This window comes from Colobus angolensis, unplaced genomic scaffold, assembly GCF_000951035.1.
Source record: "Colobus angolensis palliatus isolate OR3802 unplaced genomic scaffold, Cang.pa_1.0 Scaffold9, whole genome shotgun sequence".
In the NCBI taxonomy this organism is placed as follows: Eukaryota; Metazoa; Chordata; class Mammalia; order Primates; family Cercopithecidae; genus Colobus; species Colobus angolensis.
This window is the reverse complement of record NW_012122931.1, coordinates 3150744-3174338: the sequence shown is the minus strand read 5'-3', so window position 1 is coordinate 3174338 and position 23595 is coordinate 3150744. Positions and strand designations below refer to the sequence as shown.

The following is a 23595-nucleotide window of genomic DNA, read 5'->3' as shown; positions in this document are numbered from 1 at the left end:
GGTGGGAGGCCGGATTAGCCTCGTGTCCCGGCAGGTCTTTCAGCAGGTTGGCTCATAGTATCCACTGAAATCAAACATGAGAGAGAGACAGAATCTGTATGGGGCAGGCATGCTGAGTGCCAGCTGTGCTTGGGGAATTCCCCATGTCTCTGTGGGCGGGTGATGCCGTATGCATCTTAATATCTGGGGATGGGAAACAGTTGGGGCAAAAGATCCAGCCTTTGCTGATCACCCGGCCAGAGTCGTCTGGAAATACATAGACATTTATCCTCACGCTTTTTGTTTACAGTTAAGATTCTAATTGAATATAATGTGCGGTTTTTGGTTTTTTTTCCAGTTTTGATGAAGTGTATTATGGGCAGTACATCTCTTTTTACATGAAACGAATCTTCTTCTTGGATGACAGTGGGCCGCCATTTGGCCACATGGTGCTGGCCTTGGGAGGTAGGAGTCATCAGTTAGGAAAGCAGCCCCTGCCCTTCAGGACCTCAAATACATTGAAAACTTATCAGTGCGTTTCTTACGGGCAGAAACCAGGTCTTATTATTGATGCGTCTTGTTTATTGCTTGCCACAGTACTCTAGAAGTTTGCTGAATGGGATAGTTACTGATTAATCTTCTGTTTCAGGTTATTTAGGAGGATTCGATGGCAATTTTTTGTGGAACAGAATTGGAGCAGGTAAAAGATAATTTTCATTTCCCTTATTAATGTGCACAGGTTAGAATGGAGAGATTGTGGTTTTTGTAGGGATTAACAACTGTGGCTTTTTTTTTTCCTCATACCTAGTCCCGTAGAAACTGTGCCTTACTAATCTGAGTCCAGAAAATAATAAATTGGTTGTATACTAATGAAAGACTTTTGAAAAGTCTGGTTAAAATCTTAGTGTTTAGTTACAGTCATTATTTTCGCCCTTGTTTTTGGTACACGTATTATGTAGCATCTGATTGCAATTATCTTTTGTACAGGTAAATTTTGTACATTGCCACAATGTTTTTGTACATTGCCACAATAAGTAAGGCAGTAATTTTAGAATCCTTAGTCCTTTCTATGCTTCCTGAGATCGGGTTCTGTGACTATGCAAAGCTAGTTTCAAAGCCCTCACCCATAGTTTATAAACTCCGCTGCTGATGTGGTCCCCAGTTTTGTAAATGTGCATTTTAGAGTCTGTGAACATGATGGTGCTATGTGAAAACACAGCTGCCGTACATGGAGATGGTGCGTGCACAGTGCAGTCAGCTCTGCAATGTGGTTGCTTTTCCAGAATACAGTAGCAACGTGCCTGTGTGGTCCCTGCGCCTGCTGCCGGCGCTCGCGGGGGCCTTGTCCGTCCCCATGGCCTACCAGATAGTGCTGGAGCTCCACTTTTCTCATTGTGCCGCCATGGGAGCTGCTCTGTTGATGCTTATCGGTAAGACCTGGGCCCCTGCCTGCTCTTGCTGTCATCCAGGGAGGAACTGACCCTCTGGCCCAGAAGATCACGTGGGTGTGGTGGGCAAGCTGCACCGGAAAGTGTACCTGGTTCATCCAGATTTGGCGCTGCAAGTCACCCACTCCCAGGCTGGCCCCATGGCTATGGGATAGCTGAATTGTGGGATCAGACTCTTATCAGCAGTCGGGGTATGGCAGTAGAAAACTGCCCAGATGCTGCTGCAAAGTCCATGCACACGTGGGCACCTCCATCTCCAACCAATCCTGTGACCAAATGATAACTTCCCCTTGTTCCGCCCTCTCCTGGGCCTTGACCAACTGAGATGGGCTCGTGAGTCAGTGGATCCTCTTCAGAGAGGGTCTTCCAGCTCACGTTTATGAACAGATGAAATTAAAGCAGATGAAAAGTTAGATTAGGCTGGGTGCAGTGGCTCGCACCTATAATCCCAGCACTTTGGGAGGCTGAGGCAGGTGGCTCACTTGAGCCCAGGAGTTCAGGACCAGCCTAGGCAAGATAGTAAGACTGCATCTGTACAAAAAATAAAAAAAAGAGTCGGGCGCGGTGGCTCACGCCTGTAATCCCAGCACTTTGGGATGCCGAGGCAGGTGGATCACGAGGTCAGGAGTTTGAGACCAGCCTGGCCAACATGGTGAAACCCCGTCTAAAAATATGAAAAATACAAAAAATTAGCCGGGTGTGGTGGCAGGTGCCTGTAATCCCAGCTACTTAGGAAGCTGATGCAGGAGAATTGCTTGAACCCGGGGGGTGGAGGTTGCAGTGAGTCAAGACTGCACCACTGCACTCCAGCCTAGGTGACAGAGTAAGACTCCATCTCAAAGAAAATAAATAAGCCAGTCATGGTGGCTCACGTGAGCCTGTAATCCTAGCACTTTGGGAGGCCAAGGTGGGTGGAACACAAGGTCAGGAGATCGAGACTATCCTGGCCAACATGGTGAAACCCTGTCTCTACTAAAAATACAAAATTTAGCTGGGCGTGATGGCGCACACCTTTTGTCCCAGCTACTCAGGAGCCTGAGGCAGGAGGATCCCTTCAGCCCTGGTAGTCAAAGCTGCAGTGAGCCATGATAGTGCCACTGCACTCCAGCCTGGGCAAGAGAGCAAGACCCTGACTCAAAAAAAAAAAAAAAAAACAGAGGCAGCAGAAAATGAAGAGAGATGTGTATTGGGTGATGACTGCAAGAGGCCCTGTGCTATAGAATGTGTTAACATTCACAACAGCCCCACACAGTTGTATCGCTTCTGAAGTATGCGTTTCTTCATGAATGTTTTTCATCCTCATACATTTTCCCTTGCTACCTTAAAAGTGACATGTATTTCCTCTTTGAAACAGAGAATGCTCTCATCACTCAGTCAAGGCTAATGCTTTTGGAATCAGTGTTAATATTTTTTAATCTATTGGCCGTGTTGTCCTACCTGAAGTTCTTCAGTTGCCAAAAGCACAGGTATGGAAAATGGAGTGTCTTCCTAATTAACAAAAACAGAGATTCTGGGTGGTTTGTTGACCTGAGATGGTCCGGTACCTTTTTTTTGTTTTGTTTTGTTTTGTGAGACGGTACCTTTTCATTTTGAGGAGCTGCTTGCTAAGTATCTTTTTTTTTTTTTTTTTTTGAGACGTTGTCCCTGTCACCCAGGCTGGAATGTAATGGTGCAATCTTGGCTCACTGCAACCTCCGCTTCCCAGGTTCAAGCAATTCTCCAGCCTCAGTCTCCCAAGTAGCTGAGATTACAGGCACACAGCACCGTGTCTGGCTAATTTTAGTATTTTTAGTAGAGACAGAGTTTCACCACATTGGCCAGGCTGGTCTCGAACTCCTGACCTCAGGTGATCCACTGTCTTGGCCTCCCAAAGTGCTGTGATTACAGGCGTGAGCTTCTGCGCCTAGTGCTAGATATGTTTTGGTCCTCTAGTATTTTGGGGGTTGGCCCTTGGCTTGTGACTTCATAAATACATCTTCATTTTTCCGTAATTTAAACTAACAGGGCAAAATTTTCTGGGCAAAAAGAAAAATTATGCTGGGCCGGATACTTTGGGAGATGGGAATTCTTTCTTATTGCACTCGGGGCTCAGCATGGCCAGCTGACCCAGAAAGATTTCTCTGAGGAATGTGGAGCTTCTCTAGCCTTTTGGAAATGTGTCTGAACTATTCCTGTCTCCATCTGCTCTGTTTGTATTCCAGCCCTTTTTCTCTGAGCTGGTGGTTCTGGCTAACACTGACTGGGGTTGCTTGTTCCTGCGCAGTGGGGTGAGTTCAAGCCTCTGGTCTTGGGCAGTGTCCTCCTCCTCCTCCTCCTCGTGTTTTCCTGTCTCATGTTAACTCTATTCCTGTGATGTCTTTGCAGCATCAAGTACATGGGTGTGTTCACATACGTGCTCATGCTGGCGGTTGCAGCTGTCCATGCCTGGCACCTGATTGGAGACCAGACTTTGTCCAATGTAGGTGCTGATGTCCAGTGCTGCACGAGGCAGGCCTGTGTGGGGGCAGATGGGGATGTCACAGGGGGTGCTTGGTGAAAACATTCAAATCCTCAATGTTTCAGAAGCAGACAGGCCTGGGCAGCCTCGCCTGTCAGCCTCTGCAGGTGCCTCTGTATGGGAGGCCAGAGTTTCTTTCACGAACTTTTTCTAAGCTCATAATGTTTAGAGGTGGGTGCACTTTTCCACGTTGTAGGGCATGACTTTTCTTTGAATCTCTGGCAGGTCTGTGTGTTCTGTCACTTGCTTGCCCGAGCAGTGGCTTTGCTGGTCATCCCGGTCGTCCTGTACTTACTGTTCTTCTACGTCCACTTGATTCTGCTCTTCCGCTCTGGGCCCCATGACCAAATCATGTCCAGTGCCTTCCAGGCCAGCTTAGAGGTAAGTAAGCAGTGGGCATCGTGGCTGCTGGAGGAGGAAGATGATAGTGGACCCAGAGTTTTCTTAGAAACACATCAAAGGAATATTAGCCCTTGAATCAAGAAATGAAGTATCCACATCCCTATTTCTTCTTCTTTTTTTTTTTTTTTGAGACAGAGTCTCGCTGTGTCGCCCAGGCTGGAGTGCAGTGGCCGGATCTCAGCTCACTGCAAGCTCCGCCTCCCGGGTTTACGCCATTCTCCTGCCTCAGCCTCCCGAGTAGCTGGGACTACAGGCGCCCGCCACCTTGCCCGGCTAATTTTTTTTTATTTTTTAGTAGAGACGGGGTTTCACCGGGTTAGCCAGGATGGTCTCGATCTCCTGACCTCGTGATCCGCCCGTCTCGGCCTCCCAAAGTGCTGGGATTACAGGCTTGAGCCACCGTGCCCGGCCTCCATATTTCTTCTTTTGGCAGCAGGGGATGGTGTCTTACTCTGTCACCCAAACTCTGCCTCCTGAGTTCAAGTGATTCTCCTACCTCAGCCTCCCAAGTAGCTGGGATTACAAGCACCTGGAAATGGTTAATTTTTTTGTTTTGTTAGTAGAGACAGGGTTTTACCACGTTGGCCAGGCTGGTCTGGAACTCCTGACCTCAAGTGATCCACCCGCTGCAGCCTCTCAAAGTGCTGGGATTACAGGAGCGAGCCACCGTGCTCGGCAGCTGGGAGCATTTTAAAGTCAAGTCCTACAAACCCTGGGCACTTTCACCCACCTTAAGGACCACACTCAACTGTGACCTTCATTCCTATGAACCTCACTGCAGTGGTAGAAGGTATCAGTAGAGGCGGTCAGGACCGTGGTTTCCGAAGTCAACCAATCCTGCCGACGGCCAGTGCTATAGTGCTGTGTGTTTCACCAAGTTGTTTGGCTCACCCCAGTCTTGGTTTTCTCATCTCTTAGGCAGACATCATCATTACTCTTACCTCATAGGATGCTGGTAAGGACTGAATAGGGTGCGTGTGGAAGGCTGAACTGAGTGGCCCAGAGACAGCATTTGATCAAACTTAGCACTCATTATGGTTCTATAATGTAACGTGACATGATTAAATGGTAGATCATTACCAGTATTACAAGAATGGCCACTAGACTGAACATCATCACTCCAGAGGGAGGAGTGGCCATCGGGAAGGCTGGCTTAGGGGCATTTTTCTTTCTGTCTGTCACTCATCAACCTTCTGCTTCTGTCTCAGGGAGGACTAGCTCGGATCACCCAGGGTCAGCCACTGGAGGTGGCCTTCGGGTCCCAGGTCACTCTGAGGAACGTCTTTGGGAAACCTGTGCCCTGCTGGCTGCATTCCCACCAGGACACCTACCCCATGATGTAAGGAAAGTGATGGTTTTACTTTGAAAATGATTAAATGCTTTATTTGCTCATAGATATGCTTATCTTAGCAACTTTCCCTTTCTTTGAGGAAGTTTGTTTGCAGGACAGAAGGAAGTTGAGCAGCCCAGGTGTTGACTGCCAGTGAGCTTCGTGGTTCCCGGGTGTTGCTGGAGGGACTTGGCGTGTGGCGGGGCCCAGGGTCGGCCGCAGCTCTGTGGCTGTGGCTGACCTCAGCACTGCCTGCCTAAATTGTCTGAATTGGCTCCTTATCTGTGGTATCTTCATTTTCCCTGAAACCCCTCGCTAGGTCGTATTTGTTGAAATCTGCTTCCCTTTGCAGAAACTTTAGGAGAAATGCGTGTGGGCCCGATTGATGACCCACTTCCAGATACGTTTCTTTCCCTTTCTTTTCTTTTTTTCACAAATAGAGACGGGATCTCACTCTGTTGCCCAGGCTGGTCTCAAACTCCTGGGCTCAAGCAGTTATCCTACCTCAGCCTCCCAAAGTGCTCTGATTACAGGCGTGAGCCACCGCACCTGGCCCAGGTACACCTCTTTGTTGACTTCACACAGATATGAGAATGGCCGAGGCAGCTCCCACCAGCAGCAGGTTACCTGTTACCCCTTCAAAGACGTCAATAACTGGTGGATTGTAAAGGATCCCGGGAGGTGAGTGCATGTCCTGTGACTCCAGAGCAGAGCTCACCTCCTGGCCTGTCCAGGCGAGACCCTGGGACACAGTCCTGGGCCCCCTTCTTTCCCTCCCTCACTGACTCTAGTCACCGTCACTGCCTTGAACGCCAGCTCAGTGCTAAGTCTGAGGTCGGGGAGGAGGTCGTGAGATCCTCAGCGGGCAGCCTGCTCAGTAGCTGCTCTGAGGAGTTTCCAGGCGAGCCCCAGTGCCCCGACCTGTGTCCCTCTCCCTTCCTCATAAAAACAAGAACCCCCCTCCTGCAAAAGTAGCATCATCCTGCACATACCCCAGCTAGAGGCGCCCCTCGCTGTCACCCCCACATCTAATCCTGTGGATTCTGCCCCAAACCAGGTCTCTAGCCGTCTCGGTCACCGTCTCCCGATGGTGTCCTCCCATGGCTGCCTGCCCAACTCCAGCACCTGCAGCCCGAGTGGGGTTTTTTTTTTTCTTCTTTTTTTGTGGGGGGCCAGAGTCCCACTCTGTCACCCAGGCTGGAGTGCAGTGGTACCATCTCAGCTCACTGCAACTTCCACCTCCCAGGTTCAAGCGATTCTCCTGCCTCAGCCTTCTGAGTAGTAGATAAGATTATAGGCTCGTGTCACCATGCCCTGGTAATTTTCGTATTTTTAGTAGAGATGGGGTTTCACCATGTTGGCCAGGCTGGTCTTGAACTCCTGACCTCAAGTGGTCCACCCAGCTCAGCCTCCCAGAGTGCTGGGATTCCAGGCGTGAGCCTCAGCGCCCGGGCCCTCATACACTTTGGTTGGTGGGATGCCCCTCAGCAGGATTCCCTGGCAGTCATGGTGCATTTGTCATTGTACTGTTTGTAGACAGATTCAGAGCAATGCAGGTGTGATGACTGCGAGTGGAATCACATTTGGAAAGTGACCTTTGGTTTCAGAAAAGAGCTCAATGCATGTCTGTGCCTTGGTTTCCTGTGTTTACCTCATGTGAGGCACACATGGGTTGGGAGGCAGTCTCAGCATGAGAATTCCGAGCTCGTGTCCCTCCGGTGCAGCTGTTGGTTCCGGGGGACGAGGCTCTGCGTGGTCCGAACAGCACTGTGTCTTCCAGGCACCAGCTGGTGGTGAGCAGCCCTCCGAGACCCGTGCGGCACGGGGACCTGGTGCAGCTGGTCCACGGCATGACCACCCGCTCCCTGAACACGTGAGTGTGCCCGCCGTCTGCTCTGTTGCACCCATGGGTTTCCTCTGTGATTCTCTGTTCAGACCAAAACGTGAGCCCTGGCTTGGGCCACTGCCCCATGTCACCCCCTTATCTGGACGTGTAGCAGCTCTTAGATCTACATCTGTTGCTGGGAGGGGACCCAGGCCTGGCTGCAGAACGGAGGGAGTTAAGAGGGAGCAGAGGCTCTGTGAGGACTGGACAAAAGCACTTGGCACAGCCCATCCTGGGAGAGCTCGGGGCCCAGTGGATGAGTGTACAAGGACGGGCTGGCAATGTTGACCCGCTTTCTACACAGAAAGTGGAGTTTGGGCGCACCTCCATAAAGCGGTAAGCTTAAAGTATGAGTGAGTCCAAGAAGCCTGGAGGCTGGGGCATGAGTGGAGCCGTGAAGGCTTCTCCCTCCTAGTCCTTCGTCCTTGTCCGACTTGCCTTCCCGTGGCGCTGGGCACAGTTGATCATACCCTCCTTCTCCCTCCCCGACTGCTCTCTCCACCGCCTCCTCTTCCTCTGTTGCTCTCAGTCTCCGAGAGCCTCCGGCCTTGCCGCCTCTGCACAGGCCCAGTCCCGGGGCTGCGTCTCCTGGACTTCCACCCGGGTGCCCGGGACTCACCTCAAGCTCTCCACAACTCCCACCTCCACAGGGACAGTCACTGGCCCTGGTTCTTCTGGTTCTCCCTGGAAAGGGCCCAGTAGCTGAGGCATCACCTGGCTCCTTCCCCTCCTCTCCCATCGCATGTTGATTCCATTGGGAGATCCTGTTTCTCAAACTTCAGAACCAGCCCTAGGTAGGGGTCCTTACTTCTCCCTCCACTCCCACCTCCTGAGGCCTGACCTCTCCACCTTGCAGCAGCCCGCTCTGTGCTCAGTGACTCCTGTCATGCTCAGTTCTCCCAATGAGGCCCCTGGTGACCCTGACACGCTCCGCCCCCGCCACCCTGGCTCCCTCCCAGCCCTGAAACGACCACCTGCAGGCCCCTTAGGGCCTTCACACTTGCTCCCTCTGTGGGAATGTTCTTGGACTTGGCTCCCCCATGGCCCACTCTATGTAGGGGTCTGCTGGGATGTCACCACATCAAAAAGTGCCTCTTGGGTGCGGTCCCCCGCCATTTGTTTTATTAGTGGCACTCTCACAGCTGCATGCTCTGCCTATCAGCATGATGGCTGTTTCCCAAATGGCTGTGAGGGCCGCATCTTGTTCACAGCGGGGTGGCTGCTCCTAGACAGTGCCAGGTGCATGGTGCAGTACAACATGGTTACTGATTAAAAGAAGCAGGTGCTCCTGGCTGGGCGCGGTGGCTCATGCCTGTAATCCCAGCACTTTGGGAGGCCCAGGCAGGCAGATCATTTGAGGTCAGGAGTTGGAGACCAGCTGGGCCAACATGGTGAAACCCCGTCTCTACTAAAAATACAAAAATTAGCCAGGCATGGTGGCACATGCCTGTAATCCCAGCTAGTCAGGAGGCTGAGGCAGGAGAATCGCTTGAACTCAGGAGGCAGAGGTTGCAGTGAGCTGAGAGTGCGCCATTTGCACTCCAGCCAGGGTGACAGAGTGAGACTCCGTCTCAAAAAAAAAAAAGAAGTGGGTATTCGTGAACATTAAGGTTGATAGCCTTTTCTCCCGGCATAACTGCTGCGTCCCCAGGCCAGCTGGGTGCAGGAGCGGGCAACACAGCCCTGCAAGTTGTAGCATTGGTACTGCCAGCTGGCATCACAGCAGTACCGGGTCAGGGGCCTAGGCTTGCGGTTCCTTCCTCTGAAACTTGGTTCGCTCGTCTAACAGGTGGAACGTTCCACAGCAGAAGGTCCTTTTCTCCTGGAAATGTTCCCGCAGGGCCTCCTGCCTGTTTAGTGTCCACTCCCATCACTGAGCCTCAAGACCTCCGTCCTCAGTCGCAGCAACTCATGGGACCAGGCCACCCCTTATGGCTGAGCTGGCTTTGTTTCTGAAAAGCAACCTTTTCCCCCCGACAGATTTAGTAAGTGCCTTCCAGAGGAGTTCAAGGAATTCCTTCTGAAATCTCAGTCTTGGTTTTCTAGGCATGATGTTGCAGCCCCTCTGAGTCCCCATTCACAGGAGGTCTCCTGCTACATTGACTATAATATCTCCATGCCCGCCCAGAACCTCTGGAGACTGGTGAGTAAGGCTGTGGCTAGAGCAACCACAGCCATCAGTAATGAACACTCCCTCACACGAAGCACTTCCCGACACAGCATTTCCTCACCTGGAGCACTTCCTCACGTGGAGCACTTCCTCACACGGAGCACTTCCTCACATGGAGCACTTCCTCTAACACAGAACACTTCCTCTAACACAGAACGCTTCCTTACAAGGAGCGCTTCCTCTAACAGAACACTTCCTCACACGAAACACTTCCTCACACGAAGCACTTCCTCCAACACAGTACACTTCCTCTAACACAGAATACTCCCTCACATGGAGCACTTCCTCACACGGAGCACTTCCTCCAACACAGAACACTTCCTCACACGGGGCACTTCCTCCAACACAGAACACTTCCTCTAACACAGAATACTCCCTCACATGGAGCACTCCCTCACATGGAGCACACCCTCACACGGAGCACTTGCTCACACAGAGTGCTTCCTGACACAGAGCACTTCCTGACGTGGAATGTTTGAAACTGCCATTGAGAATAATCATTTTTCCTTTTGGTTGTAACAATAAAATGGGAAAATGACAGCCATGTGACATCATGGGGTCACTGTGAGGCTCCGGTATGTTAGGCTCTGACAAGGCAAAGAGCCTTTCAGATGTTAGTTGTCTTTTTTATTACTCAATGCAAGGAAATCTCTAAGCTGTGTCTCCCAGGGACAGTGTCTGGCCTTCATTTGAGCAGTCTGAGAGTCCTGCCAGATAAGGACTGAGACTTGCTCACTTTTTGGACAGGGCTCTGAGCCCTCTCCATGAATAGGCTTTGCAGAGAGGCACGAAGAACATCAGCCTTTGTATTTTCTGTGAGGAGGCATCTTGTACAGCCTTGGCGAGGAGGAAGGCATGCTTCCCCAGCGACCCTCGGAGCAGCCAAGGGTGCTGTGGGCATTGGGAAGGAAGACCAGCACCAGCCCCTTGTAGCTCCTCTCACTTTGTGGGGGCTTGTCCCTTTATCTCAGGCTCAAGTCAGTATCATTGTTTGGTGACAGGTCTTCATTTTTACATTGAAGGAAATTTGAAAAGGAATGAAATAATCCTTGAGATCTCTTTTTGCAGGAAATTATGAACAGAGGATCCGACACAGACGTCTGGAAGACCATCCTCTCAGAGGTCCGCTTTGTGCACGTGAACACTTCTGCGGTCTTAAAGGTAAGGACACTGTCCTTGGCTTGGCCTGTCCTGAGCTGCGGGCTCCAGTCTGTTCCCCGAGCCCTTCAGGCTCCACCGCCTCTCTGCAGGCAGAACGCTTGATTCGAGTCATCATGGCTTCCCTTTACACTGAGGGAGGGTGGCTTTTGTAACTTCTCGGGATGGAATCCTAAGGTGAAGCTCCCACAAGGGGCACCTGCTGACAGCGTGACCCGGGCAGGGGTTCCCCTTCCAACCCGAGTGGATGTGGGAGCCACAGCCTTCCCATCACACCCTTTTCTCTCCCGTGGTGTCACCAGCTGAGCGGGGCTCACCTCCCTGACTGGGGGTATCGGCAGCTGGAGATCGTCGGGGAGAAGCTGTCCCGGGGCTACCACGAGAGCATGGTGTGGAACGTGGAGGAGCACCGATACGGCGCGAGTGAGTCCGCGGCATGGCTTCCGCCACTGGGAATGCGCTTTGAGCTGCTCGATATTTTCGTAACATCCCAAACAGTTCTCATTTTGGTGGGAAGGGAACTGAGCACATTCTCCATGCTTGGTGGCAGGTCATCTCCCTCCCTGCACCCAGCTGCTGTGGTAACAACTCAAGACGCTTCTTCTGAGGTGTCGCTGGAAGGCAGCCAGTTTATCCCTGTGCAAGTGGAGCCTTCTTGGTCGAAATCGCTTCATTTGACGGGGTAGTCTTGAGTGTGGCGGGGAAAGCTAAGTGGAATGATACAGTTTGATGAGGGGTCTTTGTGGCTTGTTGGAAAGGCAGGAGGAGCCAGCTTTTTGCTGCACTGACAGCTTCTGCTCTGAGCTCTTGACCTTGTGCTACTTCTATCTGTTATGCCCTTGTCTGTTCTGACAGGCCAGGAGCAGAGGGAGCGGGAACGGGAGCTGCACTCACCTGCGCAGGTGGACGTCAGCAGGAACCTCAGCTTTATGGCGAGATTCTTGGAGCTGCAGGTGAGGAGCGGCCAGGGGAAGCCAGCCTAGTTCACTGAGCACTGACTCCTCAGCTGGGAGGCCTGGGGGCTACACAGGTCTCAAACCAGGTCAGGCTTTGACGCTGGAACCACAGGTTCACCACAGAATGAGTATCTCCTCTCAGGGACTGTGTGTGACACCCTGGCCCACACCTTGTGGCCCTGTGGTCAGGAATAATATAGGGACCCAGGAGGTTCTGCAACATCGCCAGGGTGTCTTAAGGCCCCCAGGCAGCAAAATGGGCCACACTCAACAGAGCCCAAAAGAAGTCACAATCAGAAACTCAGGGTCACAAATCTGAACGTGACCTTAGAAAGCATTCGGCCCGGTCACTTCGTCTACAGAGGAGGTGACCAGAGCACATAGGGTGGGGCGGCGCTCCCAAGGCCACAGCCAGGGCTAGAATCCAGGTTCTGATCATGCTGCCTCTGACGCGTGATCCGAATGAACTTGAGGTGGGACAGTCTGTGCGCACGGGGCAGCGGTGTACTCCTTTGACCAAATCCACACACAGCGAGAGGCATCCCCCATCCTCACTCTCAGAGGTCTCTGCTTTGTTCCAGTGGAGGATGCTGGCGCTGAGAAGCGATGACTTGGAACACAAGTACAGCTCCAGCCCGCTGGAGTGGGTCACCCTGGACACCAATATCGCCTACTGGCTGCACCCCAGGACCAGCGTAAGCAAGCAGTGCTGACAGCTGACAGTCATGGATTCATCCTTTTTCTTGAGCACTGCTTCTGGCATTAAGAGCAGCCACTGTTCCCTAGAAAGTGCTGGGTTTCTCCAAAGCTTTTCCTGACAAAGGCCTGTGACTTGCTTTTCTGTAAACGCTTTGGCTGCCTGGAGCCAGGAGTAGGGGCATGGCATGTGTGCCTGCTGAAGGAAACGTGGCTTGATTGCTTTTGTGGAGACACGTTGTTCCCCTTTTCCTGGTGGAAGTGGTTTTAAGATGTTCCCGTCCGATTTTCTGGGTGGCACCTGGCGGTGGAGCTTACCGGTGCTTCGTTGATGTACATGCCGTCTCTCTCCACCCAGCAGAGTGAAAGCATTTGTAGGCTGGGCACAGTCAGTGCCCCATACATATTTACTGGATGGGCAGACGCTGGCAATGCCCACCTTTTTCCTCCTCTCTCAGAGGCGGGTAGGTCGACTCAGCACGTGCACCGAAGGCAGAGGTGCAGGCCCAGGGGCCGCCCCACCCTGAGCTCCAAGCGCACTTTGCATTCTCCTCTGCAGACAGTGCTGCTGTTACAAAGCGGAGCCATCTGCTCCCCGTCTTCAGTTTCCAATTACAAAACTGAGAGCATCAGTGCTTTTTGTGATGGAGTCTTGCTCTGTTGCCCAGGCTGGAGTGCAGTGGTGTGATCTTGGCTCACTGCAACCTCCACCTCCCATGTTCAAGCAATTCTGCAATTCTCCTACCTCACCCTCCAAGTAGCTGGGATTACAGGTGCCTACCACAATGCCCAGCTAATTTTTGTATTTTTAGTAGAGACAGGATTTCACCATGTTGGGCAGGCTGGTCTCGAACTCCTGACCTCAGGTGATCCGTCCACCTCAGCCTCCCAAAGTGCTGGGATTACAGGCGTGCGCCACCGCACCCAGCTGGCACCAGTGCTTTCAATGAAAGGTCTGAGTAGGCGCAGACCTGTCCACAGTAGTGGTAAGGCCTAGTGGACTCTAGGCTGTGCCTGGCGTTTTTTCACTCTGCTGAAGTAGCGAATGCATCTGAATTCCTTTCCTGTGTTCTCTTCCCTCCCTGAGCAGAGGGCAGGTGGCTAACAGCATCTTCCATGTTCCTTTAGGCTCAGATCCACCTACTTGGAAACACAGTGATCTGGATTTCGGGCAGCCTTGCCCTGGCCATCTACACCCTGCTGTCCTTGTGGTACCTGCTCCGACGGCGAAGAAACATCCATGACCTCCCTCAGGGTTAGTACATCTCCTACGTGGCTTTTTTCCTTTTAATATAGAGATGGGGTCTTGCTGTGTTGTCCAGGTTGGTCTTGAACTCCTGGGCTCAAGCCGTCCTCCTGCCTCAGCCTCCCACAGTGCTGGGATTACAGGTGTGCGCCACTGCGCCCGGCCCACAGCTCATTTTTATGTCTGTTCCTCCTCTTCCTGCTGAGCGTTCACCACCTCAGGTGACAAACTGACTTCATAGGAACCTACCCCTTAAGGCAGCCTCTTTGTTTCTGTATTGCAGGATCTTAAATTATGTTTGTCTCTCAAGAGACAAAATGTTAAGTTCCCATGATGTGTTAGAGGCACCTCCATTTGAGTGCAGCGTATTGGCCAAGAGTTGCCTCCTTGGTCCCATGTTGCCCATATGCGCTGGAAATGGCTGGATAACACGGGCAGCCAGGCTGGGCGCAGTGGCTCACACTTGTAATCCCAGCACTTTAGGAGGCCAAAGTGAAGGAATCACTTGAGGCCAGGAGTTCAAAACCAGCTTCGGCAACATAGTAAGACCTATCTCTAAAAAAGCGAGAGAGAGAGAGAAAATCCGGCCTGTGGGAGCAGCAGAGCCGGTGTAGCTCAAACCCTTTCCTGTAGATGCCTGGCTGCGCTGGGTGTTGGCTGGGGTGCTGTGTGCTGGTGGCTGGGCAGTGAACTACCTCCCGTTCTTCCTGATGGAGAAGACACTCTTCCTCTACCACTACCTGCCCGCACTCACCTTCCAGATTCTTCTGCTCCCTGTCGTCCTGCAGCACATCAGCGACCACCTGTGCAGGTACGGGGGCCATGGAGACAGTGGCTGGACCAGGCAGCAGCCCTCTGCTGGACAGCCCATGTGCAGCAAACACATGGGGTACAGCGAACCTCACCCATTTCACGTTACACTGACATCCTCCTGGCCCCTCTGGGGAATGGGTGAGATTCAGAAGAGATGCCCAGATGAGGCACTGCAGGAACCCAGAGGGAGAAGTCACGGCTGACAGAGATGAAAGCGGAGTGGGTAGTAAGATGGGGAAGGGATGCAGAGATGTGGGTGGCCTGGAGGATTCGGGAGCAGGGAGCAAGGCCCAGGAGCCTCAGGGTGTCAGGAACAGCAGCTGGTTACGGCCGGGTTGTGTGGTGTCGGGGAGAGAACCCAAGAAAGCTTCTAAACCGGAGTGTGTTTGGAGGTTGGAGGGCAAGGGCCTCCTGGTCTCAGGAAGCCACACAAGGGAGGACTGTGGGTTTGGGACCAGTCCTCTGGCATCTGTGTGGAGGTGGCCCAGCCACTGTGGAGGCCTGAGTCGTCAGGGGGTCCCCTTTCTGTGCATCCAAGCGGGAGATGGTCACGGGTGGTGGGAGACAAGACACAGGAACCTGAAGGCAGAACCCCAGGCCTCGGGGGGTGACCATGGGGACAGCAGATGCCAAGAGGCTGCTGGGCAGGGAAGCCACAGTGGCCAGCCATCCTCCCCCACATTGCTCTGACCTCTGCAGGTCCCAGCTCCAGAGGAGCGTCTTCAGCGCCCTGGTGGTGGCCTGGTACTCCTCCGCATGCCACGTGTCCAACACGCTGCGCCCACTCACTTACGGGGACAAGTCACTCTCGCCACATGAACTCAAGGCCCTTCGCTGGAAAGACAGCTGGGACATCTTGATCCGAAAACACTAGAACAAGAGCGTGGCAAAGAACACCCGAGCTGGGGTCGGGACAAGGTCGAAGGTCTTGGTCAGTGTACTTAACGAGCAGGGTGGGCCCTGCGCTGGGAGGACACAGGCCAGGCTCAGCAGGGCCTCTACTGGAACATGTGGGGGTCTCATTCTTGAAAAGCCCTCTGATGAGCACCTCCTTTTGTGCAAAGTTCATTTTTTCTTAACAGAGTTCCCTCCGTGTCTTCACCCCTGAGCTAAGACACGGAGTATTTCAATGGCCAGTGTAGGAGTCATCGATGAAGAAAAGCCGAGAATCCAAGGCCAGCAGTGGAGCAAGTGGCCTCAGCAGACCGGGGCCTGGTCCTTGCTAACCGCTGCAGGGTGGAGTTTGATCTGGCAGACCCGATCCTCCATGAACACCCAGCAACCTGAGCAAGTCCCAGCCCTGCCCTGAGTGAGCCCGGCAGGCGTCCCGGGACAGGCGTCCAGGAGGGCCGCCTGAACAATGATCCAGGGCTGGGGCTTGCAAGTCATTCTCTGTGACAGCATCAAGACTGGCCCTCCGCACCATGCTGTGTGGAAACCCTCCTGAGACTGCCGAGATGGGGCTGAGTGAAATCTTCGTCAGTGGTCAAGGTGTGTGTCATCCATACAGCTCCTTGCCTTTATGTCTTTTTAAATATAATTAAAAAAGGGACAAACTGGCATTCGTAGTTGGTTTTATTTATTGATTCTCCCTCCAAAGGGGCCTAACCGTTACCGTTGTCAGAACCCAGCCACAGAGCTCAGCTCCCTTCACCCACGCCATGTCTGCGTCACTACTGTGGGTGAGCCTGGCGGACGGGGGCTGGGGCTGCCCGTGGCAGCAGCAAGTTATGCTTCCCAGAGACAGCCCCACACGGGAGGATCAACCCAGGCAACCCAGACACGGGTGTTCACACAGGAGGCCGCGAGCGCCCTACAGCACAGAGGCGGCGCGCTGACTTCAGGCGGCCATGTCTGCCGGGACCTGGGTGATCTACTGCGTGCCACAGCCAGAGGCACCATTCCCTGCACATGGCCACCAGCCACCCCGGCATGGGACAGCCTGTCCAGACAGCACCTTGGGGGCTCCCGTGAGGGTCAGCAAGGGCCCGACCCCAGGCAGGACTGTGCACGGACACTGCTCTTCAGCCGGGACAGAACTGGCCTTCGCTGCCTTCCGCCTGCTGCATGGGCTCCCGGCCCGGCCCCACCGGAGCCTGGGTGTGATGCTGGGTGCTCCCGGGGCGCCGCCTCGCTTCTCTGCCTTTAAGGCACAAGCAAGGAGGGAAAACATCCCTCGGCGGCTCCCACACCCATGCAGGCCACGCTGGACTGTGGACCGCCGGGTCATGAAGTGAGGTCTGTAAGCCACAAGCAGCCTTGTGTTATGCGACAGAACAAAACAGAAAACATGAGGACATGTAACATGTAAAAAAGGAAAGTACTTGTTCACAAAATTTTGAGTTACGTGTGTGAGTGTGTAAGAACCAGATCAGACTGGAGAAAAACTCTGCCCCTGTGGGTTCACTGTCAACAAAACACCAGCCAGCCACAGTGTCCAGGCTGTCTCCTCACTTTCCCCAATAATATGTGCCTCAATCCTCACAGAAGCCTCCTAGGCTTCCCGCACACTCTGGCATTTCTCAGTGACCTAGAGAGATCTTTAAACCGCAGTGAGCCTGAGGAAGTGGCTGAAAACCTCAGGAACGCCTGCCAGTGTCCCGGCAAGTTGAGTCTGAGTGGCACATCTGAGTTTCCACTCCTGAGTGAGGAAGGCCTCGCTGCTAACACCCTCCTGGGGTGTGCCAAAAGGAAGCAGTGGGTGTGGGTGGGCGTCCCCAGGCTCAGTCCCTGAACACACACTGCCGGGCGGGAGACCTACCCCGAGGCTTGGCAGCCCCTCAGTGGGGTCTGCTGCTGGACTCCAAGTGTGACCGTTTGCCAGAGGTCAGCATCCCAGGGTGGTCCCCTGGCTCGGAAAAGGTCCTCTTGTAGCTCCGCCCATTGGACCCTCCTCGGTGCCATTTGCAGATGTCACCATTCAGAATGTCCTGGATGTGCTGCACGATCAGGTTGATGGCAACTGCGCCAAGAGACAGACAAGCAGCAGGTTAGCCACGTCCATCCCCCATGGAGACTGCCCCTCCCTGCAGCACTCAGCCAGGAGTGGGCGCCCAACCTCTGCCCTGAGGCACAGGCCTGCGTGAGCTGGGCATCGGGTCAAATCTCAGCAGACAGAAACACGCATCAGGACACAGCAAAATAAGACTTCTTAGCTTAGTCTTTCAGGAATTCATGTTAGAGTTGCTTAAAATACTTTCTGCTAACAGGTTTGAATATATATATGTATGTTTTAAGAAACAGGGTCTTGGCCGGGCGCGGTGGCTCAAGCCTGTAATCCCAGCACTTTGGGAGGCCGAGACGGGCGGATCACGAGGTCAGGAGATCGAGACCATCCTGGCTAACACGGTGAAACTCCGTCTCTGCTAAAAAAAATACAAAAAACTAGCCGGGCAAGGTGGCGGGCGCCTGTAGTCCCAGCTACTCGGGAGGCTGAGGCAGGAGAATGGCGTAAACCCGGGAGGTGGAGCTTGCAGTGAGCTGAGATCCGGCCACTGCACTCCAGCCTGGGCGACAGAGCAAGACTCCATCTCAAAAAAAAAAAAAGAAACAGGGTCTTACTTTACTGCCCAGGCTGGAGTGCAGTGGCCCAATCACAGCTCACTGCAGCCTCAACCTGCCAGGCTCAAGCAATCCTCCCACCTCAGCCTCCCGGGTAGCTGGAACCAGAGGCGCATGCCACCATGCCCAAGTAATTTTCTTATTTTTTGTAGAAATGAGGTCTTGCTATGTTCCCCAGGCTGTTGAACTCCCGGGCTCAAGTGATCTCCCTGCCTTGGCCTCCCAAAGTGCTGGGATTACTGGTGTGAGCCACCGCGCCCAGCTACATACATTTTTATTATTTATTTATTTATTTTTTTGAGACGGAGTCTCGCTCTGTTGCCCAGGGTGGAGTGCAGTGGCACCATCTCGGCTCACTGCAAGCTCCGCCTCCTGGGTTCACGCCATTCTCCTGCCTCAGCCTCCTGAGTAGCTGGGACTACAGGCGCCCGCCTCCACACCCAGCTATTTTGTCTGTCTTTTTTAGTAGAGACTGGGTTTCACCATGTTAGCCAGGATGGTCTCAATCTCCTGACCTTGTGATCCACCCGCCTCGGCCTCCCAAAGTGCTGGGATTACAGGCATGAGCCACCGCACCCGGCCTACATACATTTTTAAGCATATTTTAACCCTGTGCCGCAGATCAACAGTGGCAGGCCTCCAGCACACAGGGGAGTGCTCAGTAACTGCACGCTGGTGGAACTGTCCCTGCCTCAAGCTCTGGGAGGGGAGGGGAGACAGCCCAGCAGGCCAGCTTCTTACCCATATTGTCCACTCCTCGCGGGATGATCACATCAGCATACTTCTTTGTCTGTAAGGCACAAGGGGGGTTTCCATGAGGACTTTTCCTTCCAAGGTGATTTTAAGATGCTCAGAAACAGATGGGACAGCAGGAAGGGCGGCCCTGGGGTGCTCAGAGGTGCTGGTGTCATCAGCAAATGGGGAACAGGGACTCAGTCCTCAGGTGTGAGATGCCATGATCCAAGAAGTGAGGCAGAAAGTGCAGCTGAGGCAGCCAAAAGGAAGTGCCTCTTTCAGTGTTCCCATTCCATTACAGGAGACAGCTGGCTATGCTAACGACTGGATTCACTGGGCCAAGCTATGTGTGGCACGTCTACAAAGTGTGACATTGTTCCTCTGGAATTGTGAAGCTTCTGCAATACCCTGGCACAGCAACAGGACAGATGCCACCACGCATTACTGCTGCAGGCAGACACCGATGGTACCTTACTCCCTCATCCATCCACTCATTGGTTCAATGCTGACTGATTCTCATCCCCTGTCAGATGCTCTGCTGCTGAGGAAGGACAAGAACAGAGATATACCAGGAAATGCAGGGCTGCTGGTGGGGGCCTGCAGCCAGATGGTGGGGGCAGGGCAGGGGGCTTTAGGGAGGGGGAAGCTGCCTGGAGAACATGCCTGAATCAGACAAAGCTGAGGGAAGAGGGAGGGCAGGGTCTGGGCCGAAGGACAGAACTTGGAACGGTGGGTGCTGCTGGCATGTGGATTTGGGTCAAGGAGGCGGCAGAAGAGACAAGCTGCAGGAGGCAGACAGGGACCAAGTCCTGGGGACAGCTGTGTCTGCAGCCAGTGGGACCCCATCTCATGAAAGCATGAGCGCAAGGGCGAGGGCTGCTTTCCATTCTGGTCTGATCGTCTGACGGGCTGGAGGAGTCCCAGAGAGCTGACATGGGTCTTAACTGCCAGCAGGGATGGGCCTGAATGCAGTCGGGAAATACCTACACGGTCCAGGCAGAGGACCGCACAAACCACTCAACATGGAGGTGAAGGAAAAGGAAGCTCAAGAACGGCTCTGGGTGGGGCTGAGGCCGGGCGCAGTGGCTCACACCGGTGATCGCAGTACTTGGGGAGGCTGAGGTGGGTGGATTGCTTGAAGCCAGGAGTCTGAGACCAGCCCAGCCAACATGGCAAAACCCTATCACTGCAAATAAAATAAAATAAAAGGAAAAATTAGCCAGGCGTGGTGGTGTGTGCCTGTAGTCTCCAGCTACTCAGGAGCCTGAGGTGGGAGGATCACTTGAGTATGGAAGGTGGAGGCTACAGTGAAGCAAGATCTTACCATAGCACTTGAGCCTGGGCGGCAGAGTGAGATTCTGTCTCAAAAAACAAGCAAACAAACAAACGAAAAACCAAAAACATCTCTGGGGCTTGGGCCCACGACATAGCAGGTGACAGCACTTCCTCTATTCAGGTCGCTGGGTCAGATTTGATATCCAGAGTTTTACTGCAGATCACAACTTTCGATCCCAGGAGATGGAGACCAGCCTGGGCAACACAGGGAGACCCCATCTCTACAAAAAATTTAAAAATTAACCGAGCACGGTGGTACATGCCTGTGGTCCCAGCTACTCGGGTTGCTGAGGTGGAAGGATTGCTTGAGCTTAGGAGGTCAAGGCTGCAGTGAGCTGTGATTGTACCACTGTACTCCAGCCTGGGGCAACAGAACGAGACTCTGCCTCATTAAAAATTTAAAAAAAAAAAAAAAAACAGCCAGGCACAGTGGCTCAATCCCAGGATTTTGGGAGGCTGAGGCGGGTGGGTCACTTGAGGCCAGGAGTTCGACACCAGCCCGGGCAACATGGCAAAACCCCATCTCTTCTAAAAATACAAAAATTAGTTGGGTGTGGTAGCATATCCAGCTACTCGAGAGGGTGAGGCAGGAGAACTGCTTGAACCTGGGAGGTGGAGGTTGCAGTGAGCCGAGATCACGCCATTGCACTCCAGCCTGGACGACAAAAGGGACTCTATCTCAAAAAAAAAAAAAAAAAAGAGCAGATAGAACTTATTCGACCTACGTATCAAAGGCAGGAATCTTGGTTCCAGTTCCTTTGTACCTTTTAAAGAGAACAGGCAAAATGTTCTCTTTAAAACACTCCAATTTGAGTAGAGCCACAAGTCCCATCAAGCCCGAAACACAAGACGGAGAAATGGAGAAAAGACAGGTGGGTGCGCAGTGGGGAGTTCCTGCTCTCTGCGAGCCAGCTGGGATTTGTCCACAGTGCTCGTTCTGAGATTTCAGAGCACTGGCCCCGAACAGCCCGGGGTCACAGGCCCTGGAGGAGCAGCTATGAAGCACCCTCTGAGGGCCAGATTCCGGTCTTGGCAGTCAACAGTCTAACGTGCTCTGAGGGGATAAGTACCCAGGACGTGTCAGATGATGAGAAGTGCCCTGGAAAAAGGAAGCGAGCAGAGAGGCTGGCGCCAGGTGCAGAGGGTTCTTGGCGTTGAACGGGGATGCTAGGCAAGGACCTGAGGCAGGGGGGACGCGGCTAGTGTGGATGTGGGGGAGATATGGGGCTTTTTTAGGCAGAGGGAGGAGCAGGCACAGAGAATGTTTTTAGAGCTGAGAACTACTCCCAGGGTATGTGGCCGTAATGAGCCAAATTCTTCTCCTTCTTTCAATCAGATCACTGTCACTCAGCCCTCTCACAGTACTGGGTCCCACGTGTCCTTGTGAAAGGGGAAAACGGACTCTTAAGCAGCAAGCACAGGTACCGGCAGGCAGAACTCCTCGAAGGCCGGCTTCACGAAGGTGGTGTACTGCGTCAGAATCTGCTCCAGGTCCCTCCCCCGGCGCACGTCTCGGAGAACTGCAGCAGCAAGAGGCAGGCATGCATCAGACCTCAAGGCCAGCAGCCAGCCTGGGCCAGGCAGGCAGGGAGGCCCAAGGCCGCCTTACCTCTTCGAGACAGCCTGACGTCGGAGTCGGTGTCCACGAAGAGGCGCAGGTGAAACATGTCGCGGATCTCCTGGCTGTAGAACACCAAGATGCCCTCAAACAGAACCACGTCTGCAGGGTAGACCACCGTGGTCTCTGGTAACCTGAGAGGGGCACGGGGAAAGGGGCTCTGCTGCAGACACACAGTCAGCTTCCACTCCAGGGACACTGACTCTGTGGGAGGCGGTGGAAGACCCACGGAAACCAACTGGGGGAGGCCTGCCACCAGACAGGCCTGTGTGAGCCCCAGAGGGGACGTCCTAGCCGGCCCCTCTCCTTGGCCCTCCCAAGAACCACCTGCTTACCTTGAGTGCGTCACAAAATCATAGGTCGGCACCTCCACGGTTTTGCCCTCCACAATGTTCTTCAGAGTCCTGTGCATCAAATCATTATCAAAGGCATCTGCAGGGATGGAGACAAAGGCAAGACAGGCTGGAGGCCCTCCTGCAGCGGACAGCAGGGAACCCTCTCTGCTCTAGGGTCAGCACAGCTGGGTGCTGGGGACACTGAGGACCTGAACACAGGTAGACTAGGACCTGCCCTACAGTTTAGATTTGTAGCAACAGCGTCCTCTGCAGCCCTGCAGACCACAGGATGACCCTGTCCTGGCTATTCTCGGACTGTGCCACTGCCCAAGCTCTGTGCCACTGGGATGCGAGGACACAGGAGTTTTCTGATCAGTTCCTCCTGGGAGGTTGGTAGGCTGGGCCTCTGCTTCTCTCTTTTGCTGGGACTAACTGGTTGGACTGAGGCTTTGCAGGCCTTCTTCCCACAAGTCCTTGGAAAAAGGCTGACCATGCCAGCCAGCCAGGGTGGAAGCTTCTAGCAGCGCAGGTGTCTCCCTGCCGCATCTGTCCCTGTAGCCCAGAGCTTCAGGCCACCAGCACTAGTTTACCCACCGCCTCCCACGCTGGCCTCTCTAAGGACTTTGCCCCAAAGCAGGGGAGGGAAATGAAGGGCCACGGTGGGCAGAGGTGTGTGTGGAGGGCCCTGAAGGCCGCAACGTGGGAAAGGGAGATGGGAGGATTTCTCCAGGATCACAGCTGTGGCAGGGCAGGGCTCCCCACGGTGCAACAGGTTTCCTCACTGGCTCCAACCACGCTCCTATGGGGACACCCTGGGCCCAGAGAACTCGACAAAGTTCCCCTGACTTCACGGTGCAGCTAACTCCACTCACTGCAGGCTGTCTGGGGAGCTGGGGGGAACAGCCCAAGTGGGTCTGCATCCATCCAACCCTGGGCCCAAGCGCAGCTGGTGAGCGGCCGCCCAGAATGGGGTCTGCCCTCCCCACACCGTTGGGCTCTCGATTTACCTGGGTGGTCGAAATTGTACTGTCCCTTCAAGGCCTTGGCCTTCTGCTCTGCCGTCAGGACCTTGTAGAACCTGTCCTGGCTCAGGATGACCACCTTCCGCTGCCGCTGCTCCACCTCGTTCTGTCCCAGCAGCTCCATGATCTTCTCACACACGGTCGACTGGAGACACAGAAGCGGGATTCCAGCCTGGAAACTCTCCTCCTGGGACAGGCACGGGGCCCCTCCTGGGGGCTTCTGCACGGGGCTGGCTTCTGGAGACACTGACCCACCCGACCCCTGCGGGGGATGCTTGGGAGGCGGGAGGACACCAACAGGTGTGGATGGTTTCAGTGGGAGGACCGCGGGGACCCAACCGGGTCAGCTCGGACTGGGGGCTCTGAGGGGCCCGGCCGGCGGAGAGGCTGTGGGGAAGCCCCGAGGCCC

The 23595-nt window shown here is 53.8% G+C and overlaps 2 protein-coding genes across 3 annotated transcripts in view; one reads left to right on the top strand and one right to left on the bottom strand.

Moving 5' to 3' along the window:
- The window catches only part of POMT1 (protein-O-mannosyltransferase 1), an 18155-nt gene extending 2013 nt beyond the window's left edge, over window positions 1-16142 (top strand). Inside the window, exons 2-19 of one of the 2 annotated variants that reach the window (XM_011931183.1) lie at window positions 338-444; window positions 629-679; window positions 1263-1409; window positions 2782-2893; window positions 3629-3694; window positions 3792-3885; window positions 4150-4305; window positions 5535-5665; window positions 6242-6337; window positions 7437-7529; window positions 9588-9684; window positions 10780-10872; window positions 11172-11292; window positions 11725-11822; window positions 12407-12520; window positions 13650-13776; window positions 14401-14578; window positions 15280-16142. In XM_011931183.1, coding sequence (XP_011786573.1) covers window positions 338-444; window positions 629-679; window positions 1263-1409; window positions 2782-2893; window positions 3629-3694; window positions 3792-3885; window positions 4150-4305; window positions 5535-5665; window positions 6242-6337; window positions 7437-7529; window positions 9588-9684; window positions 10780-10872; window positions 11172-11292; window positions 11725-11822; window positions 12407-12520; window positions 13650-13776; window positions 14401-14578; window positions 15280-15454 — 2056 coding nt within the window. In that variant the 3' untranslated portion in view covers window positions 15455-16142. Of the gene's footprint in view, window positions 1-337; window positions 445-628; window positions 680-1233; window positions 1410-2781; window positions 2894-3628; window positions 3695-3791; window positions 3886-4149; window positions 4306-5534; window positions 5666-6241; window positions 6338-7436; window positions 7530-9587; window positions 9685-10779; window positions 10873-11171; window positions 11293-11724; window positions 11823-12406; window positions 12521-13649; window positions 13777-14400; window positions 14579-15279 lie in introns of both variants that reach the window. The other variant, XM_011931184.1, reaches the window with a different exon arrangement.
- The window catches only part of UCK1 (uridine-cytidine kinase 1), a 31616-nt gene continuing 24158 nt past the window's right edge, over window positions 16138-23595 (bottom strand). Inside the window, exons 3-8 of the mRNA XM_011931432.1 lie at window positions 23172-23448; window positions 22165-22261; window positions 21821-21963; window positions 21637-21731; window positions 18883-18931; window positions 16138-17542 (exon numbers count right to left, since the gene is read on the bottom strand). Of these exons, the coding sequence (XP_011786822.1) occupies window positions 17361-17542; window positions 18883-18931; window positions 21637-21731; window positions 21821-21963; window positions 22165-22261; window positions 23172-23448 (843 nt within the window). The 3' untranslated portion in view covers window positions 16138-17360. The remainder of the gene's footprint in view (window positions 17543-18882; window positions 18932-21636; window positions 21732-21820; window positions 21964-22164; window positions 22262-23171; window positions 23449-23595) is intronic.